This window comes from Moschus berezovskii, chromosome 8 (genome assembly GCF_049115385.1).
Source record: "Moschus berezovskii isolate FMDL1 chromosome 8, NW_MosBer_1.0, whole genome shotgun sequence".
Lineage (NCBI taxonomy): Eukaryota > Metazoa > Chordata > Mammalia > Artiodactyla > Moschidae > Moschus > Moschus berezovskii.
Genome location: NC_142467.1, coordinates 94,978,978 through 94,995,417, shown reverse-complemented (window position 1 = coordinate 94,995,417; position 16,440 = coordinate 94,978,978). Strand labels below are relative to the sequence as shown.

Here is a 16,440-nt window from a genome sequence, read left to right as displayed (position 1 = left end):
TTAAAGAAAGCGGCGAATTCTCTGCCACCCCCTCCATTCAGAGCTAGAGTGTGTTCTCCCTTCCCCTCACAGGGCCGGCCCAGTGGCTGGTTTTGACCTGCAAAGTGGGGCACCATGTGAACTTCTGGCCCTGAGCCCTAATAGATGTCAGCCTGTGCCTTTACCTAGTGCGCGCTTGCCCTCAGGGGAGCCAGCACCACATTGAGAAATTCAACAACCTCACTACCTCCATGCCCCGGGAGACATGTGAGTGAAGCTACTCTCAGATCTGTTAACCCAGCCTGGGCACCAGCTGAGTGACCCCAGCTGACACTCCGTGGGGCAGAAAAGACACTGCTGAGCCCTGGTCCAAATCTGAGACCCAGAAATAACACACTGTTGGTGTTTCAATTTGCTCTGTTCTAGAATGGTTTGTTACACAGCAGTAGCTAACTGACACAGTATGGGACATAATTTAACCTTCACGGCAACTCTAAGAGGTATCAACTGTTCTTGTCTCCATTTCACAGGTGGGCAAACTGAAGCCCAAAGAAGATAACGGAGTTTTCTCAGGTCACACAGCTAGCAAATGGGGGAGCCAGGATGAAGATCTAGGCAGACTTGCTCCAAGAGCTCGGCGTTCATCAGCTGTCTTCAAGGAGATGATCTCGGCAGACATGAAGCCACTAGGAGTATGAACGCTGGCTAGGGTGGAGTGGGGCCTTCCTCAGACCCTCTTCATTCATTTCGGTCCACAAAATGGATTGAATCCTCCTGTATACCAAGCACTGGAGACACAGCAGTGAACCCAACAGACTGCCCCTGCCCTCAAGGAGCTGATGTTCACGATAAACACGTGACTGAATATAATATGTCAGTGCATGGAAAACAGTAGCCAGAGGGGATCAAGGACTGATGGGGTGGTTTATTTTTATTTGCTGTTTTAAACATGAAAGTCCGGAGAAGGCAATGGCAAGCCACTCCAGTACTCTTGCCTAGAAAATCCCATGGATGGAGGAGCCTAGTAGGCTGCAGTCCGTGGGGTCGCTATGGGTCGGACACGACTGAGCGACTTCACTTTCACTTTTCACTTTCACACATTGGAGAAGGAAATGGCAACCCACTCCAGTGTTCTTGCCTGGAGAATCCCAGGGACGGGGGAGCATGGTGGGCTTCCGTCTATGGGGTCACACAGAGTCGGACACGACTGAAGTGACTTAGCAGCAGCAGCAGCAAACATGAAAGTCACGGAGAACTTCACAGAGGCGGTAACATTTGAGCAGGGACCCCGAGGAGGTGAAAGAGGAAGCCAAATTGGTCTCTAGGAAAAAGAATTCCATGCAGAGGGAACAGCCAGAGCAAAAGCCAGTGTGTACTGTCAACTCTTAAGCTGGGTTGGTGCAAAAAGCTATTATAAAGTAGAAATGCTGGGACGTCCCTGCTAGTGTCCAGGGGCTAAGACTCTGTGCTCACAGTGTAGGGGGCCCAGGTTCAATCCCTGGTCGGGGAGCAAGATCTGACATGCTGCAAGTAAGACCTGGTGCAGCCAAATATATATATATATATATATATATATATATATATATATATTTAAGTAAGAAATGCTTCATTGTAAAACTAGCGGTCTTTCTGACTCACAAAGGGGAGTGTACGTGTTGGGTGTACGTCCTGCCAGACGCTTTTGTACTTTTAAAGCTTACAGGCTTGTACATCGGTCGCTTCATTTTTCAGTTTTTAACAAAAACCGCCTGTGCTCTGCGTACTGTTCTTCTGCTGGCTTCAGCATATTTATAGTGATCGCATCTTTAATGATCTTTACACCTTAGCCACATAGATCAACAGTGTAGGTGAAAATGTGGACTGTGACACCAGCCTGCCCGAGTTCAGATCCTGGCTCTGCCATGCTGCTTGCTGTGTGACCTGGACCCAGCATTTTAACCTCTCTGGGCTTCGGTTTTCTCATCTGTAGAAAGCACGGCCACCTGATAGATAGAATCATAGAATCACTGGGAGGATTTACAAAGTGCAAAACTCTCGGGGTGGACCCTGGCATATCACGGGCGTGCCACAGAAATGAACCATCACTATCTTTCTTGTTCTTTAGCAAAAGCAACGGCTTTATCAAGGTGTAGTTGACATACAGGGAACCACCTGCCTTTGCGGTGTACAAGTTGGTGCGTAGTGACTTATATATACAGCCGTGCAGCCATGCCCACCATTGAAATGGTGAATGTTCCCTGTTCCCATCACCCTTTGTCATGCCTCCCTTTTGCCATCCCAAGCAGCCACCATCTGCTTTTGGTTCCTATAGACAAGTTTACGTTTTCTAGGGTTTTCACCACACGGGCTTATTTTTCTGACCAGAGTTTGAACTTGGGCTCTTGGAAGTGGCACATGGATCCTAACCACTGGACCTCCTGGGAATTCCGTTTCTAGGGTTTTCTATAAACAGGATCTTTTATTTAGTTACAGTTTTAAATTACAGTTAGGTCATTATATCCACTTTCTAATTTATTTTAAAATTAATTTGCAGCTGCACGGGTCTTTGTTGCTACACATGGGCTTGCTCTAATTGCAGCGAGCAGGCGCGACTCTTCGTTGTGGTGCGTGGACTTCTCGTTGCAGTGGCTTCTCTTGTTGGCTTCTCTATGGGCTCGACAGCGTGCCGGCTCAGGAGTTGCTGCACTCAGGCCTAGTTGCCCTTCTGCATGTGGTATATTCCCAGACCAGGTGCTGAATCTGTGTCCCCTGCATTGGCAGGTGGAATCTTAACCACTGGACCACCAGGGAAGTCCCTTTCTAGGGTTTTATATAAATAGGATCTTTTAGTGTGGATTCCCCTTTTCTTTCCTACCAGTGACCTAAATTACCATCAGCTTTGGACTCCACTCAGACATGCATGCATTTTCCCCAAGCACAGAGCCTTCTTCAAGTAACTAAAACACCAGCTCCTGCTTTACCCCCTGAAACTCAGTGTTTATACTGCCCTTTCACATACTTATTTTATCAAGCATGGTTCTGAGCTCAAACAACCTAGGAGGCAGGGACTGTTATATCACACCCATTTTACAGATTAGGAAAGCAAGGCTTAGAGATCTTGGATGTGTTGCCCAGGATCATAGAGCCAGGTCTCCTGCAGAGTTCCTGATCTCAACCCCTGCACTGTGCTACCCCGATCTTGAAAGTGTTGGCCTAAGTCTCTCTGCCCCACAGATCAAGGTCCCCCATGCCACTGTGCTCCTAAACACCACTGTGCTTCTGTGGGTCAAGAACTAAAACAGTCTGAAGGCCTCTGCCCCAGGGCAACGAGACCCTGGAGGCTGCAGAGTCCAACCCCGTCAGCAGAGACAGCACTTACATTGTCATGGCTGAGCATCACCCCTTTGGGTTGGCCCGTGGTCCCAGAAGTGTAGATGATCACGGCACACTGATTGGCCTTCTGGCTTTTTATGATCTGGTCCAGCTGGTCATCGGGAATGCTACTGCCAAGTTCTAGGAAGTCATCCCACTATGGAAAGAAAAGACCAGCAGAGGGTGGCGTCTCAAGGGTGTGAGGGGGGCCCCCCAGCATACCAGGTGTTCCCCTCCCCCAGTCAGGTCTTGCCTCACCAGCTGCCCTGGAAGGATGATTCCCAGCAGGAGGAAAGTCACTACATACAGAGGCCCTGAGACACCTGCTTCTCCTCCACTTCCTGGGCAGGCTACTCAAGCACCTCGGCCTCAGTTTTCTCATAGGTAAAATGGCGATGATGTCAAAGCCCAACTCTTTGGGTTGTTCTAAGCAGTAAATGGGTCACTATGTGTAAAATGCTTAGAAGAGCAGAGTTCAGGATCATTTGTTCTCTGCCTTTCCAGATTCCACTCAGCACCTCAAACTTAGTAACCAGACTGATGCAACTGAAGGCCATCCTGATTGGCTTAAGCTAGAAGGTCCCATCTGCCTGGGCCACAGTGATTTGACTGGTTCTGGACATGTGACCTCAGATGGTCCAATCACAGTGAAGGTCAGGGCTTTGGCTGGAAGTTCTGGGACATGAATGAGTCATCTGAACATGAGGTAATCTGAGGAGCTGCTGGACTGTCTCAGGATAGAGGGAAGCAAGGTTAGTGGAGAGCAAAATGGAGCCTGCCAAGTCATTTCAGTTGTGTCTGACTCTTTGCAACCAATGGACTATAGCCCACCAGTCTCCTCTGTCCATGGGGATTCTCCAGGCATGAATACTGGAGTGGGTTGCCATTTCCTTCTCCAGGGGATCTTCCTGACCCAGAGATTGAACCCACATCTCTTATGTCTCCTGCACTGGCAGGCAGGTTCTTTACCACTTCACCACCAAATGGAACCTTGGGCATGTTATTTGAGCTCCTGATTCCAGCTGTGCATGGGTTGTAGTTACATGAGCCAACAAATGATCTTTGAAGCTTAAGCCATTTGGGGTTAGGCTATTATCACTTGCAACCAAAGATATCCTTAGTGATAAGACATACATCATCTCCCTCTGGCAGATGAAGAAGCTGAGGCTCAGAGGCAGTAAGTTACCTGCCCAGGGTCACACACTAAGTAAACGGAGGAGCTAGCATTTTAACGCAAGAGTCCAGAGCCTGTGCTCTTAATTACCTTAGAATTTGATGCCTCACAAGGAACTGTTGGGCTGTATGAACCGAATTTCATGTGAGAGCTGCAAAAATGCTGTCTCTGATCCTCCAGTGAGGCTCTGGAGGAGGACAGTGTCCTGTCTGCAAAATAGAGAGCTCTCCATGTCCTCTAGAAATGGCCAGCATTGCCTGCAACCTGACAGGGAAATGCTGGCCCCATCCAAAAGGGAAGGACCTTACACTAGAGCATCTCTAACAGGGCAGAGTGATGTTGAGAGGAGCAGTGCACACAGACCTTTGGAGTGACCCTGTCCTTTCTCTGAGAAATGCCCCAAGCACCCCCCCCCAAAAGGATGCTCCCCTAATGGCAGGCGCTGGACTTCATCCTCCCATGGCCACAGATGATGGGATCACATAGGCACTGGACCCAACCTGGTCCAATCCAATCCTCTATTGGAAATCCGGAATTGGTCCCGAGTCCAAATCCAGGCATCACCACCTGCCCAGTTAATGGTCTTCTTGTGTCATCCCCCTGCGCTCAAATTTCACCTTTTAATTTCCCAGGCATTTCCTTTATCTCTGAGTTCTAATGAATGTATTCCTAAACTGAATCTAAAAATGGGAGGTTCTACCCACCCTGGCAGAGAGTAGATACCTAATCTGTCACAAAACTGTTGCCTATAAATCATTGTCCTCCACCAGGGGCAATTTTGCCCATGCTCCACCCCCCATCTCCCCACCCCCCGGCCAGAGGACCTAGGCAGTGTCTGAGGATATTTGTGATTGTTTCAACTAGGATGTAGTAGATGGAGGGAGGCCAGGGTTGTTGCTTAACACCTAAAATTGCACAGGACAGCCCCCACAATGAAGAATTATCCACCCTGAACTCTGCTCAGTGTTATGTGACAGCTGGATGGGAGGGAAGTTTTGGGGAGAATAGATGCATGTTTATGTATGGTTGAGTCCCTTCACTGTTCACCTGAAACTATCACAATATTATTAATCGGCTACATCCTAATACAAAATAACAAGTTCAAAAGAAAAAAATTATCCACCTCGAATATCCAATGAGGCTGAGAAACCCTGCTGTACATACTGTTTCTAACAAAAGGCTTTAACTTATCCAGACTTAAGATCTTGTTGCCGTGATGGTCACTTTTAACCTCTGAAAGTTCTGTGATTCTGATCAGTTGTCTTACTTAGTTATCATCCTGGTCTTAATATTCCAAGGTTTTCTGAAAGGTGCACAGGCTGGCGAGTGTTTCGGCCAGAAAGGATCACTGTCATCTTTCCTCCCACTTGAGCGGAGGGAAAACCAAATAAATTCCATGACACGTTAGGACTTCTGATCTGGATCATGGGTTTGATGGCCTGATCTCAGGAACATTAACAGCAGGAGCCTGGGCTGGTCCCTCACAGACCTCCTGCCCTGACTTCTGTGAGTTAACTTGTTGTATCCTTAGAAACAAGACCCAAACCCTCTCCTTTGGCTTACGTGTGTCTCTGTTGCTTGCACTCAAGCGTTTTCTGACTCTAGAAGGCCCTGAGGCAGAGTGAATTTGCAAAAAAAAAAAGTAAATGTGACGTGTGTGATGTCACACAGTTTTCAGGGGCCCTGTCCCTTCCTCAGTAAGAGGTGGAGTCTGGTCTGCAGCTTGGCCTCCATGTGCTACTTCCAAGAATAGGTCATGCAAGGCAGGACAGCTTCTGCTTGAATATTTCTCTCCTCAGAACATTCTCTCTGGAGACTTTCCCGGTGGTCCAGTGGTTAAAGACTCCGAGCTTCCTTCTACTGCAGGGGGTGCAGGTTCCATCCCTGGCCAGGGAACAAACCTCCCCGCATCCTGCCCAGCATGGCAACAACAACAACAAAACAAACAAAAAAACATTCTCTGTGGAGATCTGAGCTACCAGACAAGCCCACAGGTCCTGAATACATCGCAGAAGCAGAAAAAGAGAAAGAAAGGTGCTGGAGGAGTCCAGATACAGAGTCAGGACCAGATTGTGGACCAGGGGCTTCTCTTTGCAAATTTTTTTAGGGAATTTCCCCAAAAAAAAGCATTGAAATAAAATAATATTTCAATGCAATATTTTAAAAGTCAATATCAAAAAAGCAAATCTCTGATTGATGAAACATCAAAATTTGAAAAAAAAGGCAGGCTCCAACAGGGCTGTTGTTCCAAGCCATAGCAGAAATGGGTGCCCCTTGTATGTGTATTTTCATACACTAAAAATGGCTAATGGTTTTAATAAAGATGCTGATGACTTTGCATCTGTGAGAGCCAGGAAAGTAAATTTATAATAAATTCTGACTTGAGTATAAGTTAAATATTTAAACTTAATGTTGTGAGTTCCAACATGTCTTATTTTCAGCGCTGCAGTATTTTCTCAGTTACGCTGTGTGGGCACGCAGGCGCTGTCTTTCCCACTCTGCGACCCAATGGACTTTAGCCCACCAGTATCCTCTGTCCTTGGGATTTTTCCAGGCAAGAACACTGCAGTGGGTTGCCGTTTCCTACTCTAGGGGATCTTCCCCGCCCAGGGATCAAACCCACATTTCCTGCATTGGCAGGCAGATTCTTTACCACCGTGCCACCAAGGAAATCCTCAGTTACGCTAACACTCTGAAAAAAAAAAAAAAGCCTAATAATAAAATGATTAGTACTGTCTTATGCCACCAATTTGGGGGGTGATTGTTACATAGAAATAAATTACCAGAACAGACACCTTCCAGGAAATCAGACCCTTCATGGCACAAAAAAATCTCTCAAAAGCCTCACCCGCTTCTCTTGTGAGGTCTTGCCTTCTCCCTTGCCCACCACTCAGTGGGTGGGTGAGTCCCCACCCACTTCTGTGGGCTTCCCTTCTAACTCAGTCGGTAAAGAATCTGCCTGCAATGCAGGAGACACAGCTTCTATTTCTGGGTTGGGAACATCCCCTGGAGAAGGAAATGGCAACCCATTCCAGTATTCCTGCCTGGAGAATCCCATGGACAGAGGAGCCTGGCGGGCTGCAGTCCACGGGGTCGCGAGGAGTGGGACACGACTGAGCGACTAAACCACCGCTACTACTACCCGCTTTGTTGCTCACGACCCAGCTCCCTGGAGTCCTCACTCAGTTCCTTGGTATGGCTCCGCCCTCCCCCTTGCTCACCACCCACTTCCTCTGCCAGTGCCCTCCTTCCCTTTGAGGCCCCGTCCTCTCCTTTGACACTTACAGAGTACAGGTTTTTACACAGGCTCTCGTCCATGGGTGGCTTGTACTGAACAATCGCTTTTAGGGTCTCCATCTTGTTCCTCGGAATCTGAAAGAAAGTTGTGCGTTTATTGTTCAGTCGCTCAGTCGCGTAGGACTCTTTGCGACCTCATGGACTGTAGCTCCCCAGGCTTCCCTGTCCTTCACTATCTCCCTAAGTTTGTTCAAACGCATGTCCATTGAGTCGATGATGCCATCCAACCGTCTCATCCTCTGTCGCCCCCTTCTCCTCTTGCTCTCAATCTTTCCCAGAATCAGGGCCTTTCCGGTGAGTCTGCTCTTTGCATCAGGTGGCCAAAGGATTGGAGCTTCAGCCTCAGCATCAGTCCTTTCAATGAATATTCAGGGTTGATTTCCTTTAGGATTAACTGGTTTGATCTCCTTGCAGTCCAAGGGACTCCCAAGAGTCTTCTCAGGAACCACAAATTCTAAAGCATCAATTCTTTGGTCCTCAGCCTTACTTATGGTCCAACTCCCAACATCCATACATGACTACTGGAAAAACCATAGCTATGACTATACAGGGGCTTCCCTGGTGGCTCAGAGGTTAAAGCGTCTGCCTGCAATGTGGGAGACCTGGGTTTGGTCCCTGGGTCGGGAAGATTCCCTGGAGAAGGAAATGGCAACCCACTCCAGTATTCTTGCCTGGAGAATCCCATGGACGGAGGAGGCTGGTGGACTATAGTCCATGGGGTCGCAAAGAGTCTTGACATGACTGAGCGACTTCACTCACTCACTCACTCATGACTATACAGACTTTTGTCAGCAAAGTGATGTCTCTGCTTTTTAAATAAGCTGTCTAGGTTTGTCATAGCTTTTCTTCCAAGGAGCAAGCATCTTTTAATTTCATAGCTGCCATCACCATCCCCAGTGATTTTGGAGCCCAAGAAAATAAAGTCTGTCACTCTTTCCATTCTTTCCACATCTATTTGCCATGAAATGATGGGACCGGATGTCATGATTTTTGGTTTTTGAACATTGAGTTTTAAGCCAGCTTTTTCACTCTCCTCTTTCACTTTCATTAAGAGGCTTTTTAGTTCCTATTCATTTTCTGTCATCAGGGTGGTGTCATCTGCATATCTGAGGCTATTGATATTTTTCCCCAGCAATCTTGATTCTAGCTTGAGTTTCATCCAGCCTGGCATTTCTCATGATGTACTTTGCATATAAGTTAAACAAGCAAGGTGATAATATACAGCCTTGATGTACTCCTTCCCCAATTTTGAACCAGTCCATTGTTCCATGTCTGGTTCTAACTGTTGCTTCTTGACCTGCATACAGGTTTCTCAGGAGGCAGGTAAGGTGGTCTGGTATTCCCATTGCTTTAAGAATTTTCCACAGTTTGTTGTGATCCACACAGTCAATGTCATGCATGGACCTCAGGATAACCTGGCCCAGGAGCCCATGTCCTAAGCTCTCTCCCGCAGGGACCCCTACCTCTTTCTCTCCCCTGCCCACACAGTAAAACCTGGCTCTGTGCCTTGACTGATACTAAGCAACCTGGTCTTAGGACTGCTAAGTTCTTTGTGGTTGGTATCAGTAGATCCCAATCATTGAAGAGGGCTGAGGGCAACAGCCTCCTCAGTTCTGCTGCACCGAGTTGTGCCTCTTAGTTGGTGAGTCAAAGGACAACCTTCTTGGCTCCTCCTCTCTTGGCACCTTGAGCTACACAGCCAAGATCCAGCCAAACTTCTAGTTGGCATCAGGCCACAGAAATTCTCCATGAAGGTGGCTGGAACCTGGGCAGGTTCAGAACGCTCTACCTAAACCTAGAACTGTAAGGTTCAGGAAATTCTTGTACCGTGCAAGAATCTTGTTGTTCATGCAAGGGGAGGACATTTGTGTCCGTGGCACATTCCTAGCCAATGCAATGAAGATGTCACTTCCAGCATCAAGAATGCTGATTATAGCCAAGTCTCTGCCATGGCCTGGAGAGAAAACATGACAGCAGTGCTTTTCACATTTGGACAAGAGTTTTCCAGAGAGAGAAGGAACAGACATCCAAAAAACCTGAAGCAGGCAGTGGCTGGCATGTTTGAGGGATGTAAAAAGTCCAGGATGATCCGGAGTGAGGGTGGAAGGGAGGAGTCCAGGGGAGGGGGCAGGAAAGGGTGTGAGGGCCAGGAGGCCATGCCCTGGGGGAGTGATGGCGAGGAGTCTGCAGTTTATTCTGAAGGAAGAAGGAAGCCCGGGAGGGTTACAGACTGCGAACATCACCAAGAAAGAAGGATTTCCAAGTGGACCTGAACATGCAGTTTGGGAGGAGCCTGGCTCTGAGTCTTTTGTCAGAGCAACCAGAACAACAAATCTTCCGCAAACTGCCTCTTCGGTCAGACTCAGTCTCTGTGTGCGTGCTCAGTCATATCCAAACCCTCCCCACCGATGGACTGCGGCCCACCAGGCTCCTCTGTCCGTGGGATTCTCTAGGCAAGAATCCTGGAGTAGGTTGCCATTTCCTTCTCCGGGGGATCTTCCCAACCCAGGGATTGAACTCATGTCTCCTGCATTTGGGGCATTGGCAGACAGATTTATTTTTACCACTGAGCCACCTGGAAAGTGAAACTAGGAGATGGAAATAATTCAGATATTGTTTTATGCCTGGAGGTTGAAGATACCAGACCAAGGACTGGAAGTCATAGCAGCGAGGTGGCTGCAGGGGAAGGATGGGACACGAAGCATTTTCTAACAGCGGGAAAACCCAAATCAGAAGCCTGTCTTCACAGCAAGGAGGAAAAGGGCCCTACCCTCACTTATCACCAGCCACCTCGCAAGCAGTGCATTCTGCTATGAACAGGACAGACAGGACATGAATGGAGTACCAGGGACCAAAGAAGCATGGCTTCAGAAAGCAATCTCAGAAAGTAGAAGTCTGGGGACTTTCCTGTCAGTCCAGTGGTTAAGACTCCATGCTTCCATTGCAGGGGCCACGGGTTCAATGCCTGGTCAGGGAACTAAGATCCCGCATGCCACGTGGTGCAGCCAAAACAACAACAACAAAAAAGCAACAACAGAAAGACAACCAGAAAGTAGAAGTCTGTGCTTCCTGAACCAGCTCAGGAATTAGGCTTTGCGTTGAAGGAGGCCTGGTGGCACAAAATGTCCACTTTCACTATGTCAGGCTGGATTTCACTGAGTCTGGTGAATCTACCTTAGTCTCAGTGAAGTTACTGTGTGGACAAACACCCTTCATGTTCCGAGGATACTGTCTTTGGCACTGATGGCAAGACTTGAATCTCAACTTCAGAAATATGAAACGTGTAACACAGGAGAAATGGAATAGGGTATTAAAGAAACAGTCAGAGGACTTCCTTGGTGGGCCAGTTGTTAAGACTCCATACTTCCAATGCATAGGGTATGTGTTTGACCCCTGGTTGAGAAACTAAGATCCCACATGCTGCGTGGTGTGGCCAAAAAAAATACAGAAGGAAAGGAGGGAAGAAAGAAATAGTCACAGTGGCTCTTGGGCTGAGCAACGACTCTGGCCATGGAGGTTCACTCTTCCCAGGGACTTCCCTCCTTTCAGAATACTTCTGTCAAAAGCTGGTTCAGACAACTGCAATCATTCAAGCACAAATCATGGGAAACGTTTCTCCAGCATCCATACAAAGATAATGCAAGGAGGAAAAAAAGGAGTAAGAGAGGAGTCAGATTTCACTGAGTGCAAAAAGTCATCATAGGATTTCCCTGGTCATACAGTGGATAAGAATCTGCCTGCCAATGCAGGGGGACATGGGTTCAATCCCTGGTCGAGGACAATTCCGCATGCTGCAGAGCAACTACCGAAGCCTGTATGCCCTAAAGCCCATACTCTACAACAAGAGAAGCCACCACGATGAGAAACCCCCTCACTGCAACAAAGAGTAGCCCCCATTCACCACGACTAGAGAAAACCCACGAGCAGCAGCGAAGACCCAGCACAACCGAAAAGAAACATTTTAAAAAGTCACAGCAAAGCAGAGGAAAATCACCCCCCAAACTTCTAATACAAAATGTAAGATGCAACAAGCTTAACACAGCTTGAAAGGAAGAACCCAAAGCAAACATACAAGCCCTGGGGGGAGAGTCAGACATCCACCAGAAAGTAGTCAAACAGTGAAGCAGTCAGACTTGGGGAGGAAACAGAAGAGAAACACAAAAAAGCATTTGAGAAAAGAGGATGATTTTAAGAGATGAAAACTGAGAGTGTAACAAGGCTCAAGATAACGTTTCTAAGAGAAAACTGATAAACAGTGGACTGTATATGAAATAACGCACAAATGCATTTTTAAAAATGGAGGCCCAGGGGACTTCTCTGATGATCCAGGGGTTAAGACTTCACCTTCCAATGCAGGGGGTGCAGGTTTGGTCCCTGGTCGGGGAGCTAAGATTCCACATACCTCCCTCAGCCAAAAAGAACCAAAACCTAAAACAGAAGCAGTATTGTAACAAATTCAATAAAGACTTTAAAAATGGTCCACATCAAAAAAATGGAGGCCAAGTAGGAGAAGAATACGCTTTAGAAGTTAAACTCCTCCACTCTGCACACATCCATTCTTCCTTGGTGATGGGTGGTGGCGGGCGGGGGGTTGGGGGTTGGGGGCAGTTGTTACCGAAAGGATTTTCTGCAACTGTGCGTTATTTTCCACCAGCAGGATGTTCACTTTGGCGTGAGTAATGACATACTCACAGGCGTCCGCGAAGTTGGTGGCATAAATACCAACACAGAAGCCCCTGGGAAAAGAAAACACACGCATGTGTGTTCCCACATACCTGAGTCAAGAACATCCTGGAAGGGGAGGAAACGGTCTGGGGGTAGGGTCTGCCAGCAAGTTCTGAGTCTGAAGTCCTGCCACCAGCATCCCTCCCTCCACAACTGGACAGTGACAAAAAGAACAGGAATGACAGCGATGATGGGAGTGTGGACTCCTGTGATGTTGCTGTGACATGGAGCCCTCACAGTACCCATTTTACAGATGAGGAAACTGAGGCTCAAGGGAGGGAAGTCGCTTGTTCAGGGTCCCATAGTAAATAAGAGGTGGGGTTTGGAACCCCCACCCCTTCCCCAGCCATCTGTTCCCTTCACTCACAACATTTACTTTTTGCTTTCAACCATTATGTGGTCGGTTTGTATCTGCCTGCTGCCAGATGACTTCAAGGAGCTTTCCAAGTGCTTGTTGGCTGCTTCCCTTAGTGATGTTTCCCTTCAAGTTTCCTGCTCATTTAAAATCTTTCTGTGTTTTTATTCCTGAGCTGTACAAGTCCTATGGTATATTTCATTTGACTGGTATGTGTGTGTGTGTGTGTGTGTGTGTGTGTGTGTGTGTGTGTGTCTATCTCACTGGCTTGCCTAGGGCTCTCTGCTCATATCTCAGTGGAAACCTGTGTGGACACCAGGCCCCCGGAGCAGCAGCCTCCCACCCCACCCCAACATTCACAGGGTCCAGGGCCCAGGATCTTACCCTGCGAAGACAGCACCAACAGCTGCAAGGATCCACTCTTTGGAGTTAAACCCAAGGATGCCAACTGAGTGGAAAGGCTCCAAGCCCAGCTGGGAAGGCAAAAACAGACGGACAAGCAGAAAACGGAGACACAGAGGAGGTTTGCTTCCAGGTGGGACCTGCTCACTGGGAGAAGGTGGACTCCAGAGCCCACGGAAGTCACGTGGGGGGAACGCCCACGTTGAGATGGAAATCCAGAGTGTGATGTTTTTTGTGACTCTTGGGAGGCTGGTTTGCCTCGCTGTACTTAATATCCCCTTTTTTATTCTAATTTTTATGGATTTCAGTTTTTAATCATTCTAACCAACTTTAAGTGCACAGCTCAGTGGTATTAAGCTCCTTTACCCTAAAAAACCCCGCAAAATCCAGGGGAATTCCCCAGTGGTCCAGTGGTTAGGACTTCATGCTTTCAGTGCTGAGGGCCCAAGTTCACCCCTGCTGTGGGAACTAAGATCTCGCAAGCCTCACAATGTGACCAAAAAAAGTACACTCACACTGTTATGCAACCGTCCCTACCATCCGTCTCTAGAACTTTCTCATCTTCCCAAACTGAAACTCTATCCCCAGCCCCTGGCCCCCACCATCTATTATCCTTCCTGTCTCTGTGGATCTGACTCCTCCAGGGACCTTCCATAGAGGAAGAAACTGAGGCTTCCTGCCAAGAGCTAGCCATGCTTAGAAGTGGATCCTCCCACCTCAGTCAAGCCTTCCAGTTATGTAGCCCGGGCAGATACATCCAACTAAAGCACTCCTTAGAGAGGGGACAAAGATTTGAAAGAACATTTTCACCAGTGAACCTTCTTTCTTGGGGTGCCTTGTGCATTTTGCCCCATATGTATTTACACATAGAAGGAATGATATAATACATGATGAACAAATAAAGGAGCGAGTGAACAACTCATTTACCTTGAGCATGGCTCTCGCAGTCTTCCGACAAGCCTCATAGTACTGGTTGTAGTTCAGAACTTCCCACTTTCCATCCTTCTTTGATGCTAGGGCTGGATAAGTCCCAAATCGGTTGACTGACTCCCTTAAAAATTGAGGGATGGTCATGGGGCTCTCATGGCCTGGCCCATGTTTTGATAGCCTCATAAGGACTTCTCCATCTCGGTGAATGGTCCACAGCCTAGGAGTAACTGCAAATAACCACCAGGGTTAGATGGCATATGTTTTATATTCACGTCATACTCAGGAGGCAGGAGGGGGCTCTTTTTTTGATACTGAATGAATCCCACGCTTCGAGTGAAGTCACATGGTCAGTGCTGGTCTACTCAAGCTTCCCTGTTCCTATTTATTTCTTCCTTACCCTCCCCCAACAGTCTATTATGAAAATTTTCAAGCATACAAAAAGTTGGATTTGTATAGCAAGCACCCTCTTACTCACCACCAAATCCTACAGCTGTTAGCACATCCAGCAACCCCTCTATTTATCCATCCATCATGCCATCTTCCTTTTTGACACATTTCAAAGAAAGCTGCATCCATTTCACTTTTCAACATTTTAATCATTTTTTTAAACACTTTATTGAAGTATAGTTGATTTACAGTGTTGTGATAATTTATGCTGTACAGCAAAAGTGACTCCGTTTGGCACACATATGTTCTTTTCCATTGTGGCTTGTCAAGGAATATTGAATAGAGCTCCCTGTGCTATACAGCAGGACCTTGTTGATCCATCCTCTGTATAACAGTTTGCGTCTGCTGATCCCAAACTCCCGGTCCATCCCTCCCCCATCCCCTTGGCAACCACAAGTCTATTCTCTATGTCTGTGAGTCTGTTTGCTTCATAGATAAGTTCATTTGTGTCTTATTTGAGACTCCACATATAAGTGATATCATATGGTATTTGTCATTCTCTTTCTGACTTAGTATGATAATAACTATGGCCATTCATAGGTGGTAAATGGCATTATTTTATTCCTTTTAGAAACATTTGAATCATTTGATGTGAATCAGCCTTTAGCATTTGAATCATTAACTAGAAATATATGTATACACACATATCTGCATTACATATATTATTACATCTGTACCATAAGTGTAATTACATATATATATATAACTACATCTGTACTATATAATAACTATATTCTTACACAGTAAGTATATATATATGTACTATATATATATAATTATATTCTTATATATATTATTGGACTTCCTGGTGGCTCAGGGGTAAAGAACCTGCCTGCCAATGCAGAAGACTCAGGTTCGATCCATGGGTCACAGAGATGCCCTGGAGAAGGAAATGGCAACCCACTCCGGGCTCCTCTGTCCATCTAATTCTTCAGGCATGAATGCCAGAGTGGGTTGCCACGCCCTCCTCCAGGGGATCCTCCTGACCCAGGGATTGAACCCGAGTCTCTTGCGTCTCCTGCATTGGCAGATGGGTTCTTTACCACTGTGCCACCAGAGAAGCCATAGGGAGCCTCTATTATTAATGCCCCCCCCCCAGTACAAGGAGTACAACCGAGACTTCAAAAGAGCAGGGGACTCGCCCACTGTCACTTGGCTCACAGAGCTCTGCTCTGAACGATGGAGCCCAGCTGTCACTCCTTTATGTCTGCCCTCTCTGCTACCCATCACATGTGGAGACTTGGCCCTCTAGGATCGGGCACCTCAGCCAAGGCCAGCAGCTGGGGTACAGAGTGGCTGTGCCTAACTGTCCAGCCCTGGCTCCCTTATAAACAGTGGTGAATCAGCGCACCTTTCTCCCTCTTGCACAGCGTACCTTGTTCTTGGCTCATGTCTACTTTAAGGTCCTCAGCCTTCTCTTCTTGAGTCGTCTGGGTTTCAGGCCTTCTGGGTCTACGGAGACCACTTCACCGTGCTGCAAGGCACAGAGCAAGAAACTTAGCATGTGCTACTAAGTCGCTTCAGTCATGTCCAACTCTGTGGACCCTATAGACTGTAATCTGCCAGGTTCCTCTGTCCATGGGATTCTCCAGGCAAGAATACTGGAGTGGGCTGCCATGCCCTCCTCCAGGGGATCTTCCCTACCCAGGGATCACACCTGTGTCTCTTACATCTGCTGTATTGACAGGTGGGTTCTTTACCACTAGCGCCACCTTGGAAGCTCCGGGAACTTAGCAGGCCTGGTAAAGGAGCTGCAGGTCTGAAGCCAGCTCTGTTGTTG

At 47.5% G+C, this 16,440-nt stretch overlaps 1 protein-coding gene across 2 annotated transcripts in view; it reads right to left on the bottom strand.

Moving 5' to 3' along the window:
• Positions 1–16,051, bottom strand: part of ACSBG2 (acyl-CoA synthetase bubblegum family member 2) — a 31,241-nt gene extending 15,190 nt beyond the window's left edge. For both annotated transcript variants that reach the window (XM_088838388.1, XM_055430292.2), the window contains exons 1-6: positions 16,036–16,051; positions 14,211–14,440; positions 13,266–13,354; positions 12,417–12,537; positions 7,790–7,876; positions 3,338–3,487 (exon numbers count right to left, since the gene is read on the bottom strand). In XM_088838388.1, coding sequence (XP_088694514.1) covers positions 3,338–3,487; positions 7,790–7,876; positions 12,417–12,537; positions 13,266–13,354; positions 14,211–14,440; positions 16,036–16,051 — 693 coding nt within the window. The remainder of the gene's footprint in view (positions 1–3,337; positions 3,488–7,789; positions 7,877–12,416; positions 12,538–13,265; positions 13,355–14,210; positions 14,441–16,035) is intronic.
• Between the last annotated feature and the right edge of the window lie 389 nt (positions 16,052–16,440).